The sequence below is a fragment of the Nicotiana attenuata genome, chromosome 1, assembly GCF_001879085.1.
Source record: "Nicotiana attenuata strain UT chromosome 1, NIATTr2, whole genome shotgun sequence".
NCBI classification, from domain to species: Eukaryota; Viridiplantae; Streptophyta; class Magnoliopsida; order Solanales; family Solanaceae; genus Nicotiana; species Nicotiana attenuata.
In genome coordinates, this window is record NC_031989.1 from 13262447 (window position 1) to 13287545 (window position 25099).

Below are 25099 nucleotides of genomic sequence, written 5' to 3' on the forward strand. Positions count from 1 at the left end.
TTGATTTCGAGGATACAAAATGACATTGCATATCATGAAACAGCTACATTATCATTCCTTTGAATATTCTAATCAGCTCAACGTAAGGAAACAATAGTTCCAATATGTACAACAACCATCGGACAGCGCCATGATTTGGGCAATCTACGAAGGGGCTTAATGAACAAGTTAGTAGTCGAGCTGGGTTCTAGAGCAGTTGGATGGGCAGGCTAGAGAAACGCTGCTTCAGGGTTTTGTCTGCAACCCAATGCCCCAGAAAAGAATGGGCCTCCCAGCAGCTTCATATGCCGCTAAAGGCAAGCGGAGAAACGCTCTGACATGGTGATTCCAGATACCAAAAAAGAGTGTAGGGTTAATGAAAGACCTGTCTCGGCTTTGCTCCTCCTCCAATTCAAAAAGGATTATGTAACTCAAATCAGCTGTCATCATCTACTGCACCTATATACGTGAGATCTGTCCTTCTAACCCTTACAGTGCCTTTAAGCCAGTTGGATGCCTTCAAATTGGCATTATCACTCCCACCAACTAAGGTAGAGTTACTTGATGATTGACTAGACCCTGCCCCATCCTCTAAAAGAATCCATGGATCCACCTCAAGATCATTCTCTTGCTGTGATGATACGTGCTTGGCCTTCCCGGACACACTTGTGGCAGTTCGTAATAAAGAAACTGGAGTCCTCTGAGTTTGGTTCAAACCATTGGACGAGTGCAATACAGATATTGGGTTGCTGGGTAGAAGGGAACTGAGAGCAGCAGGTGCTACAGATGGGGGCTGACAAGATATTGACCACCGAACAGAAGGGAAAAGAATTGGCATGGCACTTTGGATGCGCCATCTGACTGTCTCGGGAAGCTGCATTCGATCCAATTCATTCTGCACCAATCAAGAATAGTAATGGAGCACTGCCTTGTTAACTAATTGACAAACATACATCAGAGCCAGCCAAGGAATGGATAACATCTAGAATAAAGACATTCTAAAACATTGGTTAATTGTCCATTTCAAAAGATCCAGGGAAAGGTTTTGTTAGGAAATTCACCAATTTGAAAGAATCATTTATTGAGTCAAAATAAGTAAAAAGCATCAAGCGCAGCCAAGAATCTACGGAAAGGGAGCATGGGATACAGCAATGAGCTATGAGAAGAGAGGTGATTTGCTTAAGAAGAGAAGTTACTAGACTTACTTGAAACACTACGACATTGTTAACCATTTTATTGGTAGCAATTGATAACTGTCTAACACGGGCTTCGGGAAGACAGGTTAATGCCAGAGGTTCACAAATATATTTTACAAATCAAGATCTCTCAGAAGCAAATCAGGGCAACAAGTGAGGAGGCGTGTTGAAGACAAAAGATAAATCTAAAAAACAACCCCTCTAGCAGCTAAACTTTTAGATAAGGTGGTCCATATTTCAACAATGAGAATCCCATAAAAATGAGTGTTGTTCCGTGACATAATCAACTACTAAATTACAAGCACATCACAAAAAAACACAACAATTAAAGACACTTTCCATAGAGGAGTTGTGTGAAAATAGCGCATCAAAACCAACTGACTTGTTACCCAAAATTATCTTTTATTCTTTGACTAGTAAGCCTTTATCCAAATTATTTCACCTACACTACAATTTTAGAAATCCCATTCCATCGCTATAGCCACCCTCAAAACTATTTACATGATTTAAGACCCTCTCTCCCTCTTTGTTATGCACATGAAAAAAAAACTCCCAAAGAACCTGTGAGTGGGTTTTGTCATGTCTCTTTTTTTTCCCTTAATAGGTAGTTTTGCTATTTCTAATTCTACCCTATACAGCAGGTATTGTCATTTGTAGTTCTACCCCTATACAGCAGAGGATACAAGTACCTCACTTTCTAATTTATATAAGGATTTAATTTATAATCACTAACAATTGTAAATGAATTTTTACACAGGCAGTGAAATTTGACCAGATATAGAAGGTTACAACAACAATAACAACCCAGTAAAATCCCACTAATGGGCTCTGGGGAGGGTAGTGTGTACGCAGACCTTACCCCTACCCCGAAGGAGTAGAGAGGCTGTTTCCGAAAGAGGGATATAGAAGGTTACTTGCCAATAATATATCCTATAGAAATGAAATCCTTTATATAATAGTATTCGTTTTGAGTAGTTCCCATTTCAATATGCACTGGTGGTGGCTGCATGCAAGGTTCTTTACAAATGTCCCAATTAGTAAACCCCATAGATAAAAGGAGTCCTCATTTACACCTGAAGTCTCGTTGTACTACTACTTATACTATATCCTATTAAAAAATTATTTTCAATGGCAGGTTAATATGGAGGACAACATTTTATTTACATGCTTTTTCAGTTTGTAAAATATTTCCATTTCAAAGATTACCTTCATCATCAGGTTATCTGACTCAAGATATAGAGGTACTATTTAATTCTACCAGATTCAGCAATTAAAGGTCAAACAAAAAGCAGACCTGGAGATTCTCAACTCCCTCACGCTCAAATGCAGAGTAGTCCTTGCTAGATTCACTGGATGATTTAGAGCTAGATCTCCCCTTGAGCCAACGTGGTTGGTGGCTACTCAGCAAACCATGCAACAACAGTAATAAACGATCAAAAAGACTTTCCAAGGACATAACAACAGAAGCAGTAGAAGAAGCCTCCACAAGTGAATCTAATTCTCTCTTCGAACTATAAGCTTGATTAAAGAAGTGGCTTGCATCTTCATGCACAATCCTACTTCCAAGGGTACGTAATATAACTGAGGCAAGCATGTATCTCATATTACGCCCTGATGGTTCCCTGACACAGCCAAATATGACGATTAGCATTGTACACACAAAAATCTTCTTACTTTGAAAGACAATATCTGCACACCACAATGGATATATTCTCAAAAATTGGCAATTAATGGCAAGCAATTATGCATGTTACATGAAGTTAACTTATACCACCAGAACACTCTTATCGCTACAGTAGATAAGCAGTAACATAGAAACTTTATTTAATCGCATAAAACTAAGCTAGCATATCGACTAATAACAATATTGAATTCTCAGGGCGTGGTATACTAGTATATATAGCAAGGGCTTCAATGAAGAAAACAAGAGGACAGAGTGACACAATATTATTGCAGACAGTGGTATTTTGAGCAATGGCATAAACTCAACCCTCAATGTATTCTTACCTATCTGCATATATTATAGGGAATAATCTCAGGATGAACTGCAAGCGCAATGACAATGATGCTCGCAAAGCCACAGGTGAAGGTGGTACTGTTTCTGCCGGACCAGAGGCTCGTCTGGCTAACCCAGGACTGCTACCTCTTGTACCCTTGCGGCTGCTTTTAGTTGTTGGACTTTCAATTCCAGAAGCAACTGTTCCAGCAGGCTTGCTCGCTTCACGAGTAACTGCATTAATCTGTTGCTCAATGTGGTTCATCTGTTTTATCATATCACTAGCAAATGTGCTTCTTGAATCATCTGAGGCTTGATCAAGACAAGGGAGAATTAAATCAACAAGAGCTCTCTCAGTGACATGCTGCTGTCGGACAAGGAACCCTTCAACATCAACAGTATGGCCAGACCCCTTCACAGGCCGTTTCAAGGTAGTCCCTTCATCCACCACTTCTCCTTCTTCTATGGAGGAAACTTCAGATTTGAACTTCTCTCCCTTGCTTGTTGTGGGATCAGAGTTGGAAGGACACCATCCCCACGGCTTCCAATACTGAGCTCTAGTTGAAAGACCTTTACTTACAGCAATATTAATGAGCCGTTGACGAACAGATTTCCTTCCAAAAAGAACATCATGGCCTCCTAGAAACCATTTAGCCTGTAATAGCATAGAATCCTCAAGTGACCTCCCCAAAAGATGTACAACTTCAGAAAAAAGTGGAGCAGCATCAGGTCTAACAAGCAACCTGGTAAGGATCATTTCAATAATGTTGCTCTCGTTCTCTGAGACCGATGCTTTATCAGTGTTGGGCGAGAGGGATCTTAAAGCTTCAACTAAAGAGAGATCATGGCCCTCCAGTTTCTCAATTACAGCTTGCTCGTTTAAGAGGAGCCTGAGCTCAATCCATTGCCAATGAAACTTGGCAGGCTGCAAGGTATCCAAAATGTATACGAGCTTATCCAGAAGTTTTGTCTCATTTTCAGCACCATGAAACTTTGACTCTCCTTGTACTCCCACCTGATTTCCATCATCCTGTTTAACAATTGGCTGAGGTATTCTACAATCAATAAGGGCATTTAGGAAAAGCCGTGCACGGAGTGGCACAAAGGCAGAAGCCTTCGTGCGCAAGTCAACACCACTTGCTTCTAACAGGGATGCAAAATCAGAATCAACAGTATCTGCAGCTATGAGGTCATAAAGGCTATGAGTGTCTCTCAAACATACTTCACGAAATGGCAAGTGCTTTATAACATCACCAAAACCCAACAATAAAGAGTGATGTAATTGTTGAACCTCATCACGAGTCCCAGAACTTGAATTTAGAATCAATGGCCTCCACAGAACAAATGCAAACATTGAAAATGCAGGAGGGAAGACCAAGTTCAAAGGTAGCATCCGCTGCATTCTACATAGGGCCAGAATAGAAGCTTCACCCAGAAGGTCTACAATAAATCCATCAGAAACTGTTCTACAGTTCCCCACAAGCACCCTAAACCAGTGGACAGAAACTTCAGCCAAACTATCTGCCTTTAATGTCCCAACTGAACGTGCATTCCCATTTGAATTGGACCTCATACTCCTCACAAAATGGACAACGTCCAAACCATCCTTCAATCTGAAGAGAGAGACCATCCTCTCTAGGCTAGCCACTCCCTGAAGAATTGCCCCGATAACAAGTGCAGACACAGCTGCAGATATTTTTGCAGCCCGCCCAAGAGCTACTCTACTTGAATTGTTTAGAATATCACTGGACGCATTAGAATCATTCAATTCCGGAGAAAGCTGAAACTGAGAACGAGGAGCTTTTCCAGGAGCAAAAACTGGTGCAAGGGCAGAGGACGTTTCTGTGGCAAGAGCAACTTCAAAGACACGGCTTTGACGCTCTCCAAGAGCTTCCTTAAGTATACAAAGACATATTACATGAATGCGTAAGATGCACCGTGCAAAATGCAATGAAGCAGAAGTGGAAGAGAAGCTCAGGTGATTATTACTGGCAGTCAAATCAGGTATCTTTGCTATGACTTGCCCGATATTACAAACAATTGCAGATATAGCAGAGGAAACCAATGTTGGATCTCCTTCCTGAGCAGCACCACCTGTCTGCCTCATGCAATCCATTAATCCCATTACTATCTGCTGACCGATCTGATAGACATCTTCCCATTTTTGGAATCCAGGAATTTTCCCAGAGTTGGGCCCAAAAAGCTTTCTGTCTTTGCCATAGAAATAATTGACAGCTTCATCAACCTTTTTTTGCACAATGTCTCTCATGCTCAAACCAACCCTAGATACCCGAACACCAGTTATCTTCTGCCGGAAGTAATCATCTGGATCCTGTACTCCCACTGGGACACCAAGTGGAAATCCAAACTCTCCATCCAGCAGTCTTCCAGATTCAACTTCAGAAGCAAGTCTCTTGTCGAAGGTTGACTTGACAGTCTTTTCCCATTCAGTAACACTCCCGACACTGCCATACTTCTTTAAGAGGTACCGCGCGTAGATTACGGTTGGTGAACCTGAAACTCTTCCATTTGATGTAAGAATAGCTTGAGCACGACGCATTACCACTGACAATGTTTCGGGAATAAGGTCTGCAGCAACAATGATGCTTTCATACCTGAACCAAAGACATAATAGGAGGTAAGGTTAAACAGAAGAAACCACAGAATAATTCAACCAGATAACAGAAGACGAAACATATATCTTGTGACATTTACCATAGATCTGACTTCATTCATAACACAGCTAATGAAGCAGACTAAAATAGTTATTTATTTAAATAATTACAGACGGTGCCGGCTTATATGGCAGAGACATGGATAACATGTAAAAGCCACAACACGGCCAAATAGAACAAATTTGCATATGGAACGTCCACACATAAAGTATTAAGAATAAAACTATAAGCTAGTGCAAGGCCAGACAACCTTGGGATATGCTTTCTGTTTTTTCGACAGGAAACAGGGAAAAACCAACCAAAAAAAATTGTTCAATTTAATCCAATATAAGTGCTAACATGAGAATGTTGCACCAAAAAAAAAAAACATGAGAATGAAAACTATCTCAAGGCATAAACAACCTAAGTGACATGCAACATAAAGGAAGAAAAAAAGCTTTTCAAAAATGCAGACAAAAGCGGAATAAAAGATATGCTAATTTAGGTGCATTTAGCATCCATACAAGAAAATATATTTTTGCCTCAAGTATACACTAAGTTGCACCACAAGATTTTTGGTGTACATGACGGCACAAACTTATCATTCTAAGAATCCAGAAAGATGCATTCATCTCATATCAAAGTCATGTAACAAGTGGAAAACGAGTTTTATCTGTACATACTGGACTCCACCATCCAAATTGATCTACCAATACTCAAGAAACTTCATAAATAATAATGCCAAAAGAATTGGAATGTGATATACACATGAATATAAGAGATTTAACTTATCGCAGTCAGGTTTTGCTAATTTCCCCTTTACATTGAGAAAATGTTTTTTCTACCCTATACGCCAGATGCAGCAGTGCTTCACATGAATATAAGAGATTTAACTTATCGCAGTCAGGTTTTGCTAATTTCCCCTTTACATTGAGAAAATGTATTTTCTACCCTATACGCCAGATGCAGCAGTGCTTCACAATGCATAGAATAACCAATCCAACTAACTAACAATCAACATACTCTAAACCTGACAAGAAAACAACTGCAGATAAAGAACTAAGGTCACTATCCTAAATGACACAAATATAGAGCTCACCTCCGCATAGATGATAGAAGATATGCTTCGCCTACTTCACATACATTGTTTTCTGTGTTCTTAGGAATTGTTAGAATGTTCCTACTACCATGAACTGTAGCACTGCAGCTGCCAAGAACCTTAGGTAACAACCAGAGAAGAAACCTGGCTGCTAAAACAAATTCATCACACGAATCAATCAGATATAACACTGCTGATAATTCATCTTCTCCAAGCTTCCATCGCACACAACCCCGTTCATCAGCAGCAGAGAAAGGTCGACCATATTGACCAACCTTAGTCACATTCTTCTCGGACTCTTCCACTAGCTGCTTTACAATACCTATCAACCACACAGTTATGGTCCTTTTCTCCATAAAACGTAGCCCCTTCAAAACTTTCCCTATCGAAACAACATCTCCATTAGGCATTCTGGTCCCATCTGCTGACTTTGGAGCAATGCCTTCAATGCCAGACCTATGATGTGGGCAGCTAATCTTACTATCACAAACATGGCTTGTGGATGCTCCCTGACTACCTTCAATCCTGGCTGCAGCCAACTGTGCAAGACTTTGAGTTTTACGGACAACTTTTTGCCGACCTCTAGAAGCCGACTTGGCTGGTTTAGGAGGTGGTTCTGCTCTAAAAGATTCAATGGACTTCTGGCCCTTTCGCATCCACCAAGTCTCTTCATCATCTGATGGATTTAGTGGATAAATCTGGCTGTAAGAGCTTTTCTCTTCGCTTATTTTTTGTTTCTTTGCCCTTCTACATTCTTCACACCCAGGTGTTCCTTCGCTGTTATCCATCCCATTGCTACCAGAAACAACAGCCTTCTTAAAACTTACTTGAGATTCATCAACTCCAGTATCTGTTGACGACGAGCTCGGAAGTTGCAGCAATGTTGTAATTGACCCTTTTAACTCTTCAAGCTCAGCACCTCTACCAACATCTTTGGACAACCGAAAGGATCCAGATTCAGAAGATCTCAACTGATCAATGGAGGGTGCGGATAGACTCTCACCAGAGTTAGGACGAGGCTTATGCTTATGGTAAGAACTACCAAAAGTAGTGCTGCAGGGATCAATCTTCCCATGAAGAACTAGCTTACGTTCATTGCAATAGACATTCATCACCTCTGAAAGTACATGGGATTCAGCAATTCGAGCTTCTTCTAAAGCATCCTGAACATACTGACCAGGTAAGTGCTTCAAGATTTTACAGTGTCTTTTTTGCTTCGTTGGATCGGAAATAGGTCCATTCCCATCCATTAGTCCGCTAACAATCAGCTGCCTCACGTATGCTTGTGGGTAAAAAATTCCAGCTCGTATAAGTTCGATAATCAGTAGCTGAAGACGCTTGAAACCTTCTGTATTTTGCACTTCATGCTGATCTATCCAGCACACAAGAATATCATGCAAAGGGCTTGGGCTATCAAACATGCCTAGGAAATCACCACATTTTCCACTGGCACGCCTTTTATAACAGAGAGGTTCAGAAGCACCACTACCAGGACTTCTACCAGAATAGTTAGTCAGCTGGCCAGGATCTGTTCGAAGATGGTCATTCTTCACAATTTTGTGCTCCCTGAGCCTTGATGAAAGTCCTGCCTCTCTCATCTTCAGTTTCAGAAGCCTAACAGCAATATATATAGCAGAAAAATCTTTCCTCCCAGTGAACTTGATTCCTCGGGGTGGTGCATAACGAAAATCCCTGAAATCACATGTTGCCCACTCACAAATGAAGAAGACGGAACAAATAGACGACAGAGTAACACTCCGGATATACTTAAGCGAGGAACGCAAACAGGAGCTGACTTCCGCAAACCAACAATCATCAATAGAACTATCATGAACATTCTCCAAAAGAAACTTATATGCCTCTCTTAAATCCCCATGTGCCAAAGCCTTATCCAACGCATGTAAAGCTTTGGCAACATTTTGCCCGGGATGGCCGGGTCTTGCAGCCATTGCAAGATTCTGCGCTCGCTTCTGAATTGAAGATACAACACGACTGATGGAGTAAGAATCAGACCGTACCTCAGGGCCTTTATCTCTAAGAAAGTAAGCAACTTCAAAAGGGCCATTTTTAACCTTTCGGGCATCCTCAGTTACCTTCGAGTAAAGACTCCCATCGGTCACCACATTGGTCATCACACATGGTGGCATAGGAAAACAATCCAAAGCGACAAAAGTATCAGGCACAGCCAGCATCAGATATCGAAGCATCTCAACAAGAGCGGCCATCGTATAAGCCCTACGAGAGTTATCAACAAGGTCAGATCCACCAGGAGAAGGTTCTTGGATGAAACGAATAGCTATTCCCACCAGAGTGCGCACATAGGACTGAGATAAGACAACAGTGTCTATGAAACCATAAATTACAGGCAATAACAACTGCAAAACCCCAAGCAATTCCTTTTCCTGAAAAGAACAAGATAGGAGGCATAATAATCTCATCAAAAAAAGGGACAGAAACTAACTAGCGATTCATTTAACATTTTTATTGAGATTGAAACAGTGTTTAAGCTGACAATACCTGTAGTTGGTTGAGCACCCAATCAATAATAAGCGATGGAATGAGCAACCCTTCTCTTTGATGCCATTGCAAAATGCGCATAACATACCACCATTTAAAATGCAGTGAAGGCTCCTCACAATCGATGGTCCCCAAGGTTGGATCACTCTTGAGCTGAATTGATCCTGCATAACCCATTTGTGGCGACCGATCTCTGATATGCAAAGCAGAATGAACACTGTTTCTTGAAATAAATTCATCCAACAAATATTGCAAATAATCAATTACATCTTTTGTCCACTGCTCGGAGCGGGAAATATGAGTTTTGTCTGGCACCCCAGATGACATACTGGAAGAGCCAGGACGAACCTGCAAGAATAAACTACAATCTGATCCTTCCCAACGGTACAAAAAGTCAAATTAGTTTATGAATCTAGTATCACCTATCAACGAAGACCATTACCTGATTGAGATAAGTTACTTTGACAAACCATGTCGCTCTTAGTAATGGAACATTATTTCTGATAAGAACTTCAAAAAGCGACTTTCTCCTATAACCGTGGGGAACATGATCAGCCAAAGACCTTAGCCGTTTATGCTGTTGGGATAAACCCTGAGAATAAGTGCAAATATTTCATAGTTAAATTCCGTTCATACTTCCAAATATTTGTTTGTGCAAATAGTACATCAAACATTATATCATAAAAGCTATAACTACAACCAAAACAACTAGAAGAGAAGTAATAACTGAACTTCCACATCAACAATGTACGCACTTTCCTTTTAAGCTAATCCTTTTTTAAAAACAGGCAGTGTGTTGGCAAGGATAGTAGTGAATATTAAGCATAATAACAGCAATAGAAAGCATAAAGTAAGAGGACGACCCAAGTCAATGACTTCAGCAATATTTTGCTATTAACTTCTGATTGGTGCATTAACCTAGGAATCAAGCAAAATGAGCAAGTAAACGCAAGTGATAGAATATTAACCTGACTGGTAATGTATGAATCTACATGCAATCTCACACATACTTAAGTTTTTCTTGGCCAAGAATGGAAAGCAAGTATTGTTGCACCATATTGCCTAAACTCTAAGGATGGGGAAAAGGTAATGAAGTCATCACATAAAAAATATTGCATCCAACACACGAAGAAAATGATGGATAACAAAGCAGAGACTCGGATCTAAAATGATGAATAACAAAGCAGAGACTCAGATCTAAGTATTTTCCTCTAGCTGTTGAAAGCTACAAACATGTACTTTTCCAGTCTTCAGTAAAGAGAAACGTAATAGAGTAGAGAAAGAATGCCGACTACATGTGATTAGATACTATAAAGGCTGGGATGATCTTCTCGAGCAAGAAAAAGCCTAGAAATATTTCAGAATTCCGAACCCAGAAACTCTAATCCCTAGGAAAAAGAAGTAGAATGAAAGTGAAATAAGGAAATACGATTGGCCATAGAACCAAATCCAATCATACACATATTCTACCGAACTAAGAACTATCTTAAATCAGAAGAAGACCGAACATAATTCAAATTCTTACTTACACTATACTCCAAGGGAAAAAAGAGGGCTTGACCACAATTTCCCAAGAGATAAATCTCATGAAATCAGAAGGAAATTTTCGTTCAGTGTTTCTTTTACATTGAAATTCACCCAGTTTATTAAAAGAGAATTCAGTTAAAGTTTTAAATCTGATTCTAATCCAGACTCCATGGTTTTTACTTTAGAGAACCTTAACTCTTAGAGAACCCCTAGTTTGTCTTAAAAGGACAAATTGCTTAGTATTGGAATGAAATGGACTAAAATAGAGCCGAATGGTCAGATATATTCATATGCTGATCTCAACTAGTTCGGGGCTGAGGTGTAGTTGATATAGCAATTGAAGTAAAGATGCTATAATCCGGAGGGAAGAATGCAGTACACACAGGAGAACATACACGACATCTATGATCAAATAACTATTGGTCACCCTCCCTATCTCTGTGTACAAAATCTGAACCATCGTCATGTTTGGCTTGAATCTACCTGAATTAGTCTAGATGCTTCAGTAAATCAGTTTTACAATCATAACACAGCTCGGACAGTATATGACAAAGGCACATATTAGCTAAAAAAACGTTTATAGTGAAACTCATCCATATTCTACTAATAGAGCAACTTGGACAGTGAAGATTCCTCCAGCCAACCGAACTTGTTTAGGATTGAGGCAGAGTAGTTGTTGTTATCCATGTTCAACCAATCATCCAACATAGATTAGCTAAATAATCCAAATCCTTTTTTTTAAGAAAGTCCAAATCAACTTTGTAATCAAACCAAACACGCCCCTAGGTTTTTGTCAACAATCAACCACTATAGATGATCATTAGCCATGCACCCAAGACGAGAACTTGAACTCAACTCCATTGCTTATATATGACAGGAACACCATAAGCACACAAATGAAAAGGAGACATTAACTGCTTAGCTAATCGTAATAAATAACCTCATAACGTACACAACATACACTTTTGTACCACGCTGAACAACTACATATTTAATAACCAGTAAGGACATTTCATTGTCATTATTCGTCGGAGAGCCATTTCATGGGTTCCTGATGAGGTGAAAGGATTACCTCAATCCACTTCTTCCTGAACTCTTCTCCACATGATCTTTGATCAGGAAAAGTACCAGGTTTTGTCAACTGTGAGCCCTCAAGAGGAACTCCATAGACCTGACCAGCCTGTAACGCGAATAAATTCATGTGATCACCAGGTTAGCATCACGCTTTCTGAAAAATACATGTTACATTCTATGGAAAGGACATATATTATTTCATGAAGTTTTAAAGAAATCAAGAGAATTCAAGTAAAACCCAATCCCTAGTAAAAGATTTCCATATAATTCATTCATGGTTGATGGCATAAGCTCTAAAGCAAGATAAATTCCATCAAGACAAGATGTATTACCTTTCGCTTCTGAGCCCGAGACTCATTGATAGCCCTGTGACATTTTCTAATTGCCTGCAAAGAGACAGAAACAGCTACTCAATAATTTAAAAATGGCAGAGATACCAACTTCAACAACGGAATGAAAAACCAAAAAAGGCATTTACACTAGAATAATCACTAAATTGAACACAAAAAGCAATCCACAGTCCAATTATATAAACTCAAAAGTTTACCTCCTTGCACTTAAATATAACAGGCTTTGTGAAAGCCTGAACCTGAGATAACGATATCTCTCTGGCTTCCTGGCAACATGACAAGCAAAAACCAGTTAGCTAATTAGTGTACCAACCAACCAATCCGGAAGATCAAGGAAGCAGAAGAGCTATAAGGCCACAAAATAGAGAAGGAGAGCTAAAGAATCAGAAAAATGTAGGAAAAGAAATGAACAAAGAGAAAATTCAATAACGAAGAAAGAAAAGAGGATACTGGTGAAAAAAGGTGTGGATTTTCCAGTTGATAGCAAAATAGAGGAAAGCAAAATTGATTAGATATTACAATCACCTACTTTGCACCAAAGATGCTGATAATTTTCCTATTCTCATAACAAAAACTAGATCATGTTTCTAGTATATATTAAAGAGCAGTCTTTACTATGACAAATGCTCATTGCTTTCTAATAGAAGCTTAGGGGATGAGTCAGGGAAATAAAGCACCAGATCAAAACTCTCTTCTAAGAGGCAGTCCAGTTACCAATAGTATTACCCAGATGCGGAACCAGATCATGCCTTAATCAGTCAACATAACGTAAAACACTTGATCGTGAAATAGGCAAGGGGCTCTTTTTTCATCATGGTTGACTGGTTAAACTGTGGACCATTATACCATTGGGAAGCATATTTCTTATTCCCTACCATGCATAATGGCTATACCCTCATTGTAGTCCCGCTATAAACAAATTCATTAGACAGTACAACTCTTATGTATCCTTTTACCGGTGGACCAAAACCTCAATGTTACTGAATTTTGTATTTCTAGAAAAGTGCCATAATGCAGATATGTATTTATTTGGGAAGCAGGAAGAAGGAGTGAATCACTTAAACAGAGACTAGCATACAGAAACGAGTGGAGAAAGATATATATTCATGCAAGAGACCCAAAAAATTGAATAGTACAGAAGGAATACCTCAAGACCTTCAACAGTCTCCCGGTAACCAGATTGGACATATTCTTTGGTCAATGTCTCCTCGGGGCAATTAGGAGTCTGAGGGAGAAAATCAGGTGGCCCAAGTCTGAAAAGAAACCAAAAAATTAGCAAATTTACAGTATTCAATTATCAAAATTCAAAATCGCCAAATTACCTGGAATTAAGATGTTCCTTATCGCACTTCAATTTGTACGGGGTCAGTTGAAAGGGACGTCTGCAACAGCAAATCAGCTCAGCTTAGTCTACCACTTGGGAAATATTAAGCAAGAAAAAGGAAGAGTTCACATTGCATGCTTTCCTGGAAAGTCCAATGCAATTCTTATGTGCATAGAACATGAAATAGTGCAAATAAGCTATTCAAAGAACCAATAGCCAAAGATGAATTAGGGCTGCATTGATTCCATAAAATCAAAAATATGAAAGAAAAAATTACGCCTTAGTGTCTTTCATAGACACGATCTATACTTCTCCCTTTTTCATATCCGCGTTGTGTAATGTCAGTACACAGCGAAAGATAACAACAAATATTATTTTGCAGAACAAGATTATGATGAAGACATCCAAGAATTGCATAGAATTGTGAACACACCTATTTCAGATGAAACAGGAGATAATAAGGTGACTTGAGTATATAGTCTGTTTTTTAAACTTATATTTCAAGCAATTGCCCAGCGAAACAAAAATCATCATAAATATTGCTTCATTACTGGAACACCGAGATGTCGTCCTGGCCACCAAGAGATGATATTCAACTTTTCTGTCGGCCCTCTAGGAACTCTGACTTGTTGATAAGGTAGTGAAAGCAGGCAAAATGTGGCTACATGATAGTATATGCACCACACAACCTTCAACCTTGAATACAAAAGGGTCAAAAGATAAATGTCGCACTGGATAGAAGAAGTTTTATTACCACACTATAAGGACTACGGGGATTATTTGTGGGTCATTTGGTAACCTGATAAAGGATTAGATAATATGGGGATAAGCATCCTACTAATTAGTTTTTTAAATCAACAAACCATCCTACTAATTCCGTAATTCGTAATTATACTCCCATAGTAAAGAAAATCAGATAGTAAGAGACTGTTATGTACACTGGTTCATTCGATTCACTTCCCCAAAACCCTAATGTGGCCACTGCATCTCCTTCCCCATCTTCATCTCCATTGCGGTAACCCTCCACCACAATCCACATCCTAATATTGGCTGGAGAAGTCTTTGGATTATATCTATTTGTTACTTGTTCTTTGACAGGCAGTTTAGTTGCATCTGTTATAAAAGAACTACCTCATATCTTTTTGCTATTTCTTTGTGTTCTGTTATGCTAGCCATTGCGAAGCATAAAGCAACAAGTTGATAAACTGCGATCGTATTCGGGATGATAACTAACAACTATGCCTCGGTCCCAAGCAAGTTGGAGTCAGCAATATGAATCCTGACTTCTTCTTTAAGCTCAAATCATCTCTTCAATGTACCAAAATAAAATAAAACTGAAAGTGAAAAATAAGTTTTATACATACATATATATATATATATAATAAAATAATAATAATAATAATAATATTAGAAGTTTTCTAACAAGTCTAAAACCTATTCCTAACTGGAAGGTATCACCTATATGGATCTTTTCTAAGTCTACATTGGTTCATTTGGGAAGATAACCAACGTAGATAAATTTTCTTGTAGAGTTGGCACATAAAACAGTTGTAATTAGAGCTTCACAGTCCAATGACTATCAAATAACAATTTGATTTGGGGGAATCCCTTCATTAGTCCAGTGTGCCAATTGTAGGATATTTCTGTTCGGGCTAAAATAGCTAGGAAACCTACTACTAACCCAATCATTATACTCCATAATCCCGGGATTATAATGCAGAGACAATAGAAATTCTACTAGACGAACCCTGAGTTCACAGAAATTAATGCAATCAAACACCGCATCCCAAGTACGCATGGTAAAAGGTACTTCAATTCACACCTATGATCCATTCTAGTCACATTTTAAAATATTAACTGATAGACTTAACATAGGAGAAAGTGTCAAACATTTCGGTTTCTATTAATTATCTCGGTCTACACTCCATGATTTAGAATTAGCCACTAAATGCTCTACTTTACCTTTGATTTCCCCTACTGTTCCTCCCACCTTGACGAATACATAGACAAAAATAAAGTGACCAAATTCAGGATCATGCATTCATTGACTTCACCTGCAGTTTATCCAGCCTTGATGAATTCATAAGCAAAAATAAGGTGAAATTTATGCTGATCTTTATGTCCAATGCTGACACATGCAGATTTCTTTTACAGGTAAGGCTGACAAGGCCAGGTTGAAACTGACAATCATTTTATTACTAAATCTCGTTTCTGGTCTTGTTATGCCTAGGGCAAAAGGGAAAGACGTGCTAACTTCCTCCAAACGTACTAGTGAAATGAGCATGTGGCATGCTATTAAAAGCATGCCAATAAATTACTCCTGCAAAATTCCCACGTTACAAGAGATATTACCTGGAGAAATTAGGCGGAAGGGAGGCTGACTCCACCCGAGATGAATCCCTGGCTGACGAACCCCCAATAGTGCTGTTATTAACTGCACTAGTGCAGCTGCCACCATGATACCTTTGCATTTCTGCAAACTATCACCTGCATGCTGCCTCCAGCATCGGACGACAATAGAATGTATTCTAGTCAAACTGCAAGAACTATTACAACGCAAATTACCAAAAAGTAAAATAAAAAGAGCTAGAGCTAGATTTCAAATAAGGCCAAATTCACTGTTGAAGGAAAGCACAATTATGTAAAAACATACATATACATTTAAGTTATGTGATACGCGCACACACACACACACACACACACACACAAACTTAAATATATGTGTGTATTACATTATTGGCCGTCCCCTATGAACACTTTGAACAGCCCGCTCCCTTTCCTTATATACAATTGAATTCAACCTTCAGAGAATTTGCTTTCACGAGTTCCAACATGGTAGCATGATATAGTCAATCTCATTGGCAAGCAAGGAAGAAAGAGCAGTGTTTGTCTCCTATTCCAAGATAAATCTAGAATTTAGAAGTTTTCTGCTGACAATATAAAAGGTATATTGGTAGAAGAAAATGAACATCTACTTCTGATTATATATCTTTACACCATAGCACTTTGACAGAAGATCATGGATTTCTAATTCCTAGATTTATTTACTATTTTTTTTTCGAGAAAGGTAACAGTTCTAGTTCCTAGATTTATTATAACTATGAACATACATAAATTTGTCATTGTTAAAGGAATTGCAAATTTCTCTATGTGCTTCCGCAAGATTAAGTTTATTGACATGGTTACTAACTTTAACTTGGAAATCTAATAGACACAATGGTCCACCAGGTGATTCCAAAACCATTTACACCTTGAAGTGAACACCAATTTCATTTTATAGGTCCCAAAGAGATGCTTATTCCACAAGGAATTAACACATGATTAATAACTTACGTGATGGTATTCAAAACCCCATTCTAAGTCCAGATTATTTAACTAGTAAACCTAAACAACAAGCAATTATAAACAATACATGTTAATTAACTATAAAATGTCACTGCAAAGCTAAAACTTGAACAGCAAAAAAGTAGTATGTCATTTGGATTGAAGTAGCTCTGAGAAGTTTCAGCTTAGACGATGTTCAAGTACATCCACCTAATTGACCTTCTCTACAATCGTTAAACTGAATTCAGACATTTTTCCCAACAGTAAAAAGCAAGATATATGAAACTACAAAATGAACCACCATAGAATTCTAAGGACTCCTATAGCATCGTCAAGAAGTTTGGAATGCTACATGATATACAGGTATCATATGAACGTAGCAAGAGAAGAATGAAGCTGATAGCTCTAGCTTAATTAATTAACAATGTGGAACTCATATAAAAATAATATTTGTTGTTCGTAACTCAAGATGACAACCATTTACAAGCAATCACGTATTGCCGTGCATTCAGCAATGGGCTTCAATCGAGGCTTCAAATGGAAACTAGCATTTGAAAATCCACTAGAAGTATTTTTAAATAAAAAAAGCACAATGTCGTTATGTGTAGTAGCTTAGGCCTATAAGAAAAGTTCACAGATAGCAGAAATTGGAGCAAGTGCAGCAACTAGTAAGTTAGCCTTCTTAACCATTCACCGAAAATTTAGCATAGCCAATACTGACGCAACAATTTAAAAGAATGTTAGTTGATGATCTCCAAAAATAGAAACTTTGTAGTATAATAATTCAAAAAATTTCGTTCACCAGAAGTCCAAGAAACTACTTAATAAAAAATCCCAAAACTGATGCAAGCTGAGTTAATCTTAAGACAGTTATTCAACCATTTCTCAACAATCCAATGATAGAAACAAGTCTCACTAATCCACATTGGACGTCTTGCAGTCAAGAGTGTTATCAAAGGCGAAAAGCGCAAAAAAGCTCAAAGTTCTGTAGGGGCTTTAAACGCAAAGTGCAAATAAAGCGTGGGCTTTAACGAAGAAAGGCGCAAAGGGAGAAAAGCTACAAATATGTATGTGTAGTCCAAGACTAATATCTATAAGCATGAATACCAAATATAAGGACAAAGAAATTGAAGAAATTTACGATAAAGTGAAATATCAATTGTTTAGTGTCGCCTCTTTCGGATTAGGCTCAATGGAAAGTATGCCATAGAGCCTTGATGACAATACTGAAGCGCCCGCTAAGCGAGGCGAAGCGCTCAACATGTTTTGAGCCTCGCTTCAGGGTTTAAGCGCGCTTTAAGCGCGCCTTTGATAACACTGCCAGTCAAAAGATATACAATGAAAGTCTGGAAAAGTAAGAGAAAGAACTAGATCCACCAGCAGTCTACTTCAAGGGTTTAGAGAAAAGCAAAGAACCCCCACAAGTTCTAAATCACTAATAAGCTCTTGTTCCCTAAGTAATCAAAAACTTTCTCTCAATACCAAAAGATGGTAAATAAATAACAGAACTACCAAAATAATTACCCATTATTACAGTAATCTCAACTAATCAATTAACTAGGCTTAATCGTGGTTAACTATATGAATCCTTTATATCTACCACTCTATTTAGGCACATTACATTCCAACTCTAAATAATACTCCATATCTTTTAGTAGCAAATTAACTAGAGGTTCTCTAAATGGCACGCTTACACGTGACACACAAGTGCTACAAAAGACCACTAATATTACAGTAATCTGACGCCGAAGAAAACCAATCCTCTTAAACCCAAAAGGGAAAAAACGTAACTAACTATTTGAGGGCAAAATCAATTCCAATCCTCTAAGTAGCTTCATTAGCATTAGCTGAATAAATAAGTATCTACTAAAATGCACAAATTTCCATAATTTCGAGGGGGGAAAATCAAACTCAATTAGCTATTCCCGGAAACAGAGCTCTAAGAATTTGAAATTTTCAGCAGTTATTTGATTATGCAAATTAGATCACCTGAATTAATCAAAGAAACACCAAGAACCGTGGAATCTACCACAGCCAATCACTGCTGATTCTCAAAATTACTTGGGTTTGAAAAAAGATGGGGTTTTGAAGCTGAAAGTGAAAGCTAGGGTTTTGGTCCCCAACTCAACAAAAAAAGAAAATTCGAAGATTACGAAGCAAAAGATTCAGATTTCAAGTGGAAAGATAAAGGCTTTGTAAGATTTAGGGATTGAATAGGAATTTTTATCGAACGAATCGTATAATAGATGTAGTACTATTTTTGTTGTATGTATAGGTTTGATGTATAGATATACAGATATAGAGAGAGAAAGTCTAGAGAGAGATAGGAACAGATTTGAGTTAAATGTTTTAGTGAGAGAAAGAAAGAAGGCTCTTGGATTTGAGGAATGCGTGGGGGGTGGGGGTTTTGACTCTTTAGTTTTGCTGATGATGACGATGGTGTGCACTTGTGTTTTCTTTGTTGTACTTCTATTATTGGTAATTTTAAGAATTTAACTCGTAAAAAAAAATCAAGAATATTACTATAACAAGATTTTTAAATTTTAGAATTCTTTAGATAAGATAGGATTTCTTTTCCGGATAAATTATATATAATTTGATTTTGATCTTCCTAGAATGATCAAATCAGGAAATTTAGATATATAATGTTCTTACGTATTTTACTTCCAAGATTAACGTAAATATATAATTTTTAATAGCTAGAAGAAGAGATGAAAGACAAAAAGATATATCCGAGACAACTAAGTTAGTTAAAAACTTAAAATATGAAAAATATTACCATTTTAATTTTTATGGTTATAAGCTTTTAGTTAAAATAGGATTTTGTGTAGAGCTTAAGACCCTCTAAATTTAATATTATGCCTAATCTACATGAAGTGGAAATTCCCATATTATTTGTCAAGTTTGATTTATGTCTTATGTGCAAATTAAGCAATGGGGTTTTGCTCAAGTAAAATGCACACAAACGGAAATGAAATAGCTATAATTTAGCAATCTAAACATTTGAATAATGTTACCGATGTATACAAATTAAACTTCAAAAAGCTAAATAACACAAAATGAAATTTACATGAATTTTTTAAATATATTTTTAGAAAATGGATTGATACTTTTAACACTATCCATTTTTTGAAATTTTTATTGATTATTTCATAGGGATATATTTTAAATTATTATCTAAAACAAAGATATCCAATTCAAATATAGTATGTCATCTTTATAATTTACATATTAATTCGTTGGCAATTTTATCAGAATTGAACTCGACTTCTCATAGTTGAAGCATTCTCGCCTTGAAACATACTTTGAACTTTTGACGCGTGAAAGTTCAAATCTTTTAGTTAAGTTAGAGTTTATTTGTTAAGATTAACTACATCAATTATATACTATATTTATTCAAATAAGTGCAGTTATTTATTACCTAACCATATATTTATGGTTATTTTTCTTTAAAATCACCATTTTATCGTAATATATTCAAATAACTATACTCTATTATTATACTTTAAACAATAAAATCTCATTTCTTTGTTATGCAAGTTAGAGTTTTAGATGTTGTATAGTCAATAACTCATAAGCTTATATAAATTTCAACAGAACTAAAATATATAACTCATGAAACTTAACATTTTTATTTCTCATGAAATTCAAGCGTACACTTAACAACATCTACTAAAAATGAAATTCATATTAATACGTGATTGAAAAACTCTCAATGTAAAGAATATAGACCATATATTATTAAAAAGTAATTTAAATTAAATTATATCATCAAAAGGCAATAATACAAACTAATGCCACGAAAGTAACGGTCACGACCATACGATAACAAAGTCACATTTGCCTTTAGTCTTCCATTCCAAAATGAATTTTCAATATTTACTTCATTCACGCTTCTATCTTAGCTTTTGTTTTTGGCATTCCATTCTGTTTCTTTTTTCAATTTGTGATTTCAGTAATTAATTCAATTTTTCTTGATTTCGTGCTTAATATTTCAAGGATATAATTAAAATATTTCCTTTTCAGTTTATTAAATATTCATTGAAATTTTTTGCCATGTCTTCAGAAGTATTGACCTCGTATTTTTCCTTATATGGAGAATAATGCTTGTAACATAGCCTTGTAAACAAGAGTTTTACACAGTACACATACTAAATCGAGTAGCCAAAAAAAATCTTGAGAATAAAATATATTCACACATCAAATTATTATTTTTTAACCCGGGCTCATTTTAGAGCCCGTTTGGACATAAGAAAATTTTTCCCTTTTTTCGAATTTTTTTTTTCGAAATCAGCGTTTGTCCATAAAATTTTAAATTTTTACTTGAAGATGCATTTTAGAATTTTTCGAAAATTTCAAAAACTTCAAAAAACCGTTTTTCAAAATTTTCGCTTAGATCACTCACAAAACTTCAAAAACAACTCAAAATTATATTCATGTCCAAACACAACTTTGAATTTCAAATACCATTTTTACTTGAAATTTTTTTTCATTTTTTTTGAAATTTTACAATTCTTATATCCAAACGCCCACTTAGTGCTAATAGTTTAGCAATGTATGGTTGGTCTCGGACTCTCAATCTTAACACATGATTCAATTTCTCTTTTTTGTTTAAGAAGAAAATAGATAATTAATTTAGAAATTACCTAGTATTAGATAATTACTAGATCGAGATATCCAATAGCCTCTCAAACTTGGCGTGACTTGTCAATTAAACGTATAGACTATCATAGTGACTATTTCTGAATACAATTATATAAGTGTATCTCGTGAATACTTATATCCATAAGACCAAACGCGCGAAAAATAATAAGGTGGGGTTGAATCAAAGAGGTAAGTTCGGGGTTAGGGTGTATATAGGTCAGGTTGGTTCGGATTTTTCAATTACCAAACCAACAGTATCGGATTTTTAAATCTATAAATCAAACCAAATCAAAGCAGCAAAGTCGGATATTTTAATCACGGTTTTTCTCGGATTTTTCAATTTTTTCGAGGTTTCGGATTTTTTCTAGTAAAGTCTTCATAGCACAAAATATGTAACTTGTACTCCAGATATTTCTTTAGTCCTAGCAAGATACAGTTATATAATGTATTTTTCAAGAAAAATAACACAATAATATGAGATGAATCATAGCATTGTACTAAAATTTTCAATAACAAGGATAATAAAATTGCATAAAGCAATTGCTAATTAATAAGTCATAATAAAAAATAACATAATCTAAAAGTACTATATAGGTCATGCTAAAATAAGTATAGCTAATAATTACTATTAATCACATAACGAAGCACTAAAGAAAAAGATAGACTAAGTTATCTATTTTCATTATAAACCAATACAAAACTGAAAAATAGATTTCAACATTATTGTCATTCCTATTGTTGAATTAAATTTCTTTTGTTAGCATTAGTATTGATTTGAACTTTGTTTAAGTTACAATATTTATGGACTATAAAATTTATTTACCATTCATAAAATGTTAAGTTTAAACTTGCAATAAAAAGTTAAAAAATAAAACTGTGAAAAAGTTTAAGAAATATTTGTAAACTATATTACAATAAATATTTATTTGTATAAATATAATATCGGGTTTGTTTGATTTCGGTTTGACATTTTTTTAGTTAAACCAAACCAAACCAAGTATGATCGGGGTTTTTTCCATTACCAAACCAACTCAAACTAAAACGCAATCGAATTTTTTTCTCGATTTGACTTTCATTATTGATTTGGTACGATTTATCGGTTTTCTTTATACACCCCTAGCTGAGTTTGATATTAATAGTGGTGGAGGTAAATATATGGTGAACCTGATGTAACGATCCGGCTGGTCACTTTGAGTGTTGTCGTCCTGTTCCCGCATTTGCTACTTATTCTATGTTCGGTTACTGTTATGTCACTTGTCCGGGTAGTTGGTTTGGTTTTAGAATATTTCGGAATGAATCGGGACACTTAATTCCATGGTTGGAAGCTTAAGTTGAAAGAGTTGACCGGATGCTGACTTATGTGTAAAAGATTCATGAATAGAGTTTTGACGGTTCTGAAAGCTCCGTATGGTGATTTTTGACTTTGTGTCTGGATATTGATTAGGAGGTCCGTAGTTGATTTGGGCTTGAAATGGAGAAAGTTGGAAAATTAAAAGTTTGGAAAGTTGAGAGGTTTGGCCGAGAGTTGACTTTGTGGTTACCGGGCTCGGATCTTGGTTTAGAAAGTTGAAATAGGTCTGTTGTTTCGTTTATGACTTGTGTGCAAAATTTGAGGTCAATCAGACTTGATTTGATAGGTTTCGACATCAAATGTAAAAGTTAGAAATTCACAAGTTCGTTAGGCTTGAAGCGATGCGCGGTTCGTGGTTTTAGTGTTGTTTGATGTGATTTGACGCTTCGAGAGAGTTTGTATGATGTTTTAGGACTTGTTGATATAATTGGTTGAGGTCACAGGGGTCTCGGGTGAATTCCGGATGGTTAACGGATCAAAAATTGGACTTAAAGCATTTATGGATTTTGCCTTCTGGTGTGATCGCACCTACGACGGGATTAGTTGCATGTGTGATGTCGCATGTGCGGCTTATGAGGCGTAGAAGCAGAGCTTGGCTGGCCTGGAGTGTGTCGCAGGTGTGAGAGGTCTTCCGCATATGAGAGCCCGCAGATGCGGAGAATGGGGGAGTGAGTTGTCTTCTCAGAAGCGGTTGGATGATCGCAGGAGCGCTTCCGCGGGTGCGGAACTTGGAGCGCAGGTGCGGACTTTGTGGACTTAAGTGACTTCCGCAGAAGCGGGAATTTTTATCGCATAAGCGATTCCGCAGGTGCGGAGTTTAGGCCCGCAGGTGCGAAAGCACTGGGCAGAATATAGGCCGAAGGGTTCTGATGTTTTTATCATTTTTGGACCTTGCAAGCTCGGATTAAGGCGAATTTTCAGAGAAGTTTCGAGTGATTTCTGGAGGTAAGCCACTTTTGATCATTTTCATGCAAAGATATTGTTTACCCGTTGTGATGACCCGGTAGGTCATCTAGAGATTTAACCCTTAATTCTGTGTTTAAACCTCCAATAGCTCCCTTTAGCCTTTCTCGATTTACGTGTGCAGCCCGTGTTTTTTTTCCGAAAGATTTTATGTGAAAAATTAATTAAAATGTGAATTCGTGCATTAAAATTTATTTGAGTTGACTTCGGTCAACGTTTTGAGCAAACGAGTTCACACCCGTATTTTGACTGTCCCGGTGGATCTGTATCATGATTTGAGACTTGGGCATAAGCCCGGAATCGAATTCGAAGGTCCCTAACTCGAGTTATCGCAATTTGATAAAAATTTGAAGTTTAAAGGTTTAAAGAATTTATAAATTTGACCAAAGTTTGACTTCGTTGTTACCGGATGCGGATTTCGGTTCCGGGGCTTGGTATATGTTCATTACTATATTTACGACTTGTCTGCAAAATTTGGTGTACAACAGAGTTGATTTGACGTGACTCGGACGTCCGATTGTTAAAATGAAAGTCATAAAGTTTTATTAAAAAAATTATTCGTTTTGGTGTCCGATTCATAATTCTATGTGTTATTTTAATATTTTGATCACGCGAGCGAGTTCGTATAATATTTTTGAACTCGTGTGCATATTTGGTTTGGAGCCCCGAGGGCTCGGGTGAGTTTCGGATAGGCTTCGGAGTGGTTTAGACTTAAGAAAATAGCTGGTGCAAATTTGTTTCTGGTGCAGGCCTCAAACCTCGCATTTGCGAGGTCTGCTTTTTGCATTTGCAATGTTACAGTGCCTCTGTCAGGTTCACAATTTTGATTTAGACTTAAGAAAATAGCTGGTGCAAATCTGTTTATGGTGCACGCCTCAGACCTCGCATTTGCGAGGTCTGGTTTGGCATTTGCGATGTTACATTGCCTCTGTCAGATTCGCAATTGCGAAGTGGGGCCAGGTCAACAGAGCTCACATTTGCGATCAAAATGGTCGTACTTGCGAGAAGTCCAAGTTCGCATTTGCAAAAAAAGCATCGCAAATTGTGATGGCAGCAGAAGTGTGAAGTTCTCGCATTTGCGGGGTTCGCAATTGCAAACCA

At 37.1% G+C, this 25099-nt stretch overlaps 1 protein-coding gene across 3 annotated transcripts; it reads right to left on the reverse strand.

Moving 5' to 3' along the window:
* LOC109241360 (mediator of RNA polymerase II transcription subunit 12) lies at positions 1-19419 on the reverse strand. Of its 3 annotated transcripts, none has more exons than XM_019408237.1 (13): positions 19030-19419; positions 16069-16210; positions 13715-13774; positions 13540-13645; positions 12590-12658; positions 12375-12428; positions 12041-12148; positions 9884-10033; positions 9442-9789; positions 6925-9326; positions 3183-5786; positions 2470-2797; positions 1-874 (listed from the first exon to the last, which is right to left on the reverse strand). In XM_019408237.1, exons 2-13 carry the CDS (start codon positions 16185-16187, stop codon positions 416-418), a joined length of 6807 nt encoding a protein of 2268 aa, XP_019263782.1. In that variant the 5' UTR covers positions 16188-16210; positions 19030-19419; the 3' UTR covers positions 1-415. The 3 variants fall into 3 exon arrangements, with proteins under 3 accessions (XP_019263782.1, XP_019263730.1, XP_019263673.1); XM_019408185.1 differs by having other exon boundaries at positions 16069-16253; XM_019408128.1 differs by having other exon boundaries at positions 16069-16262.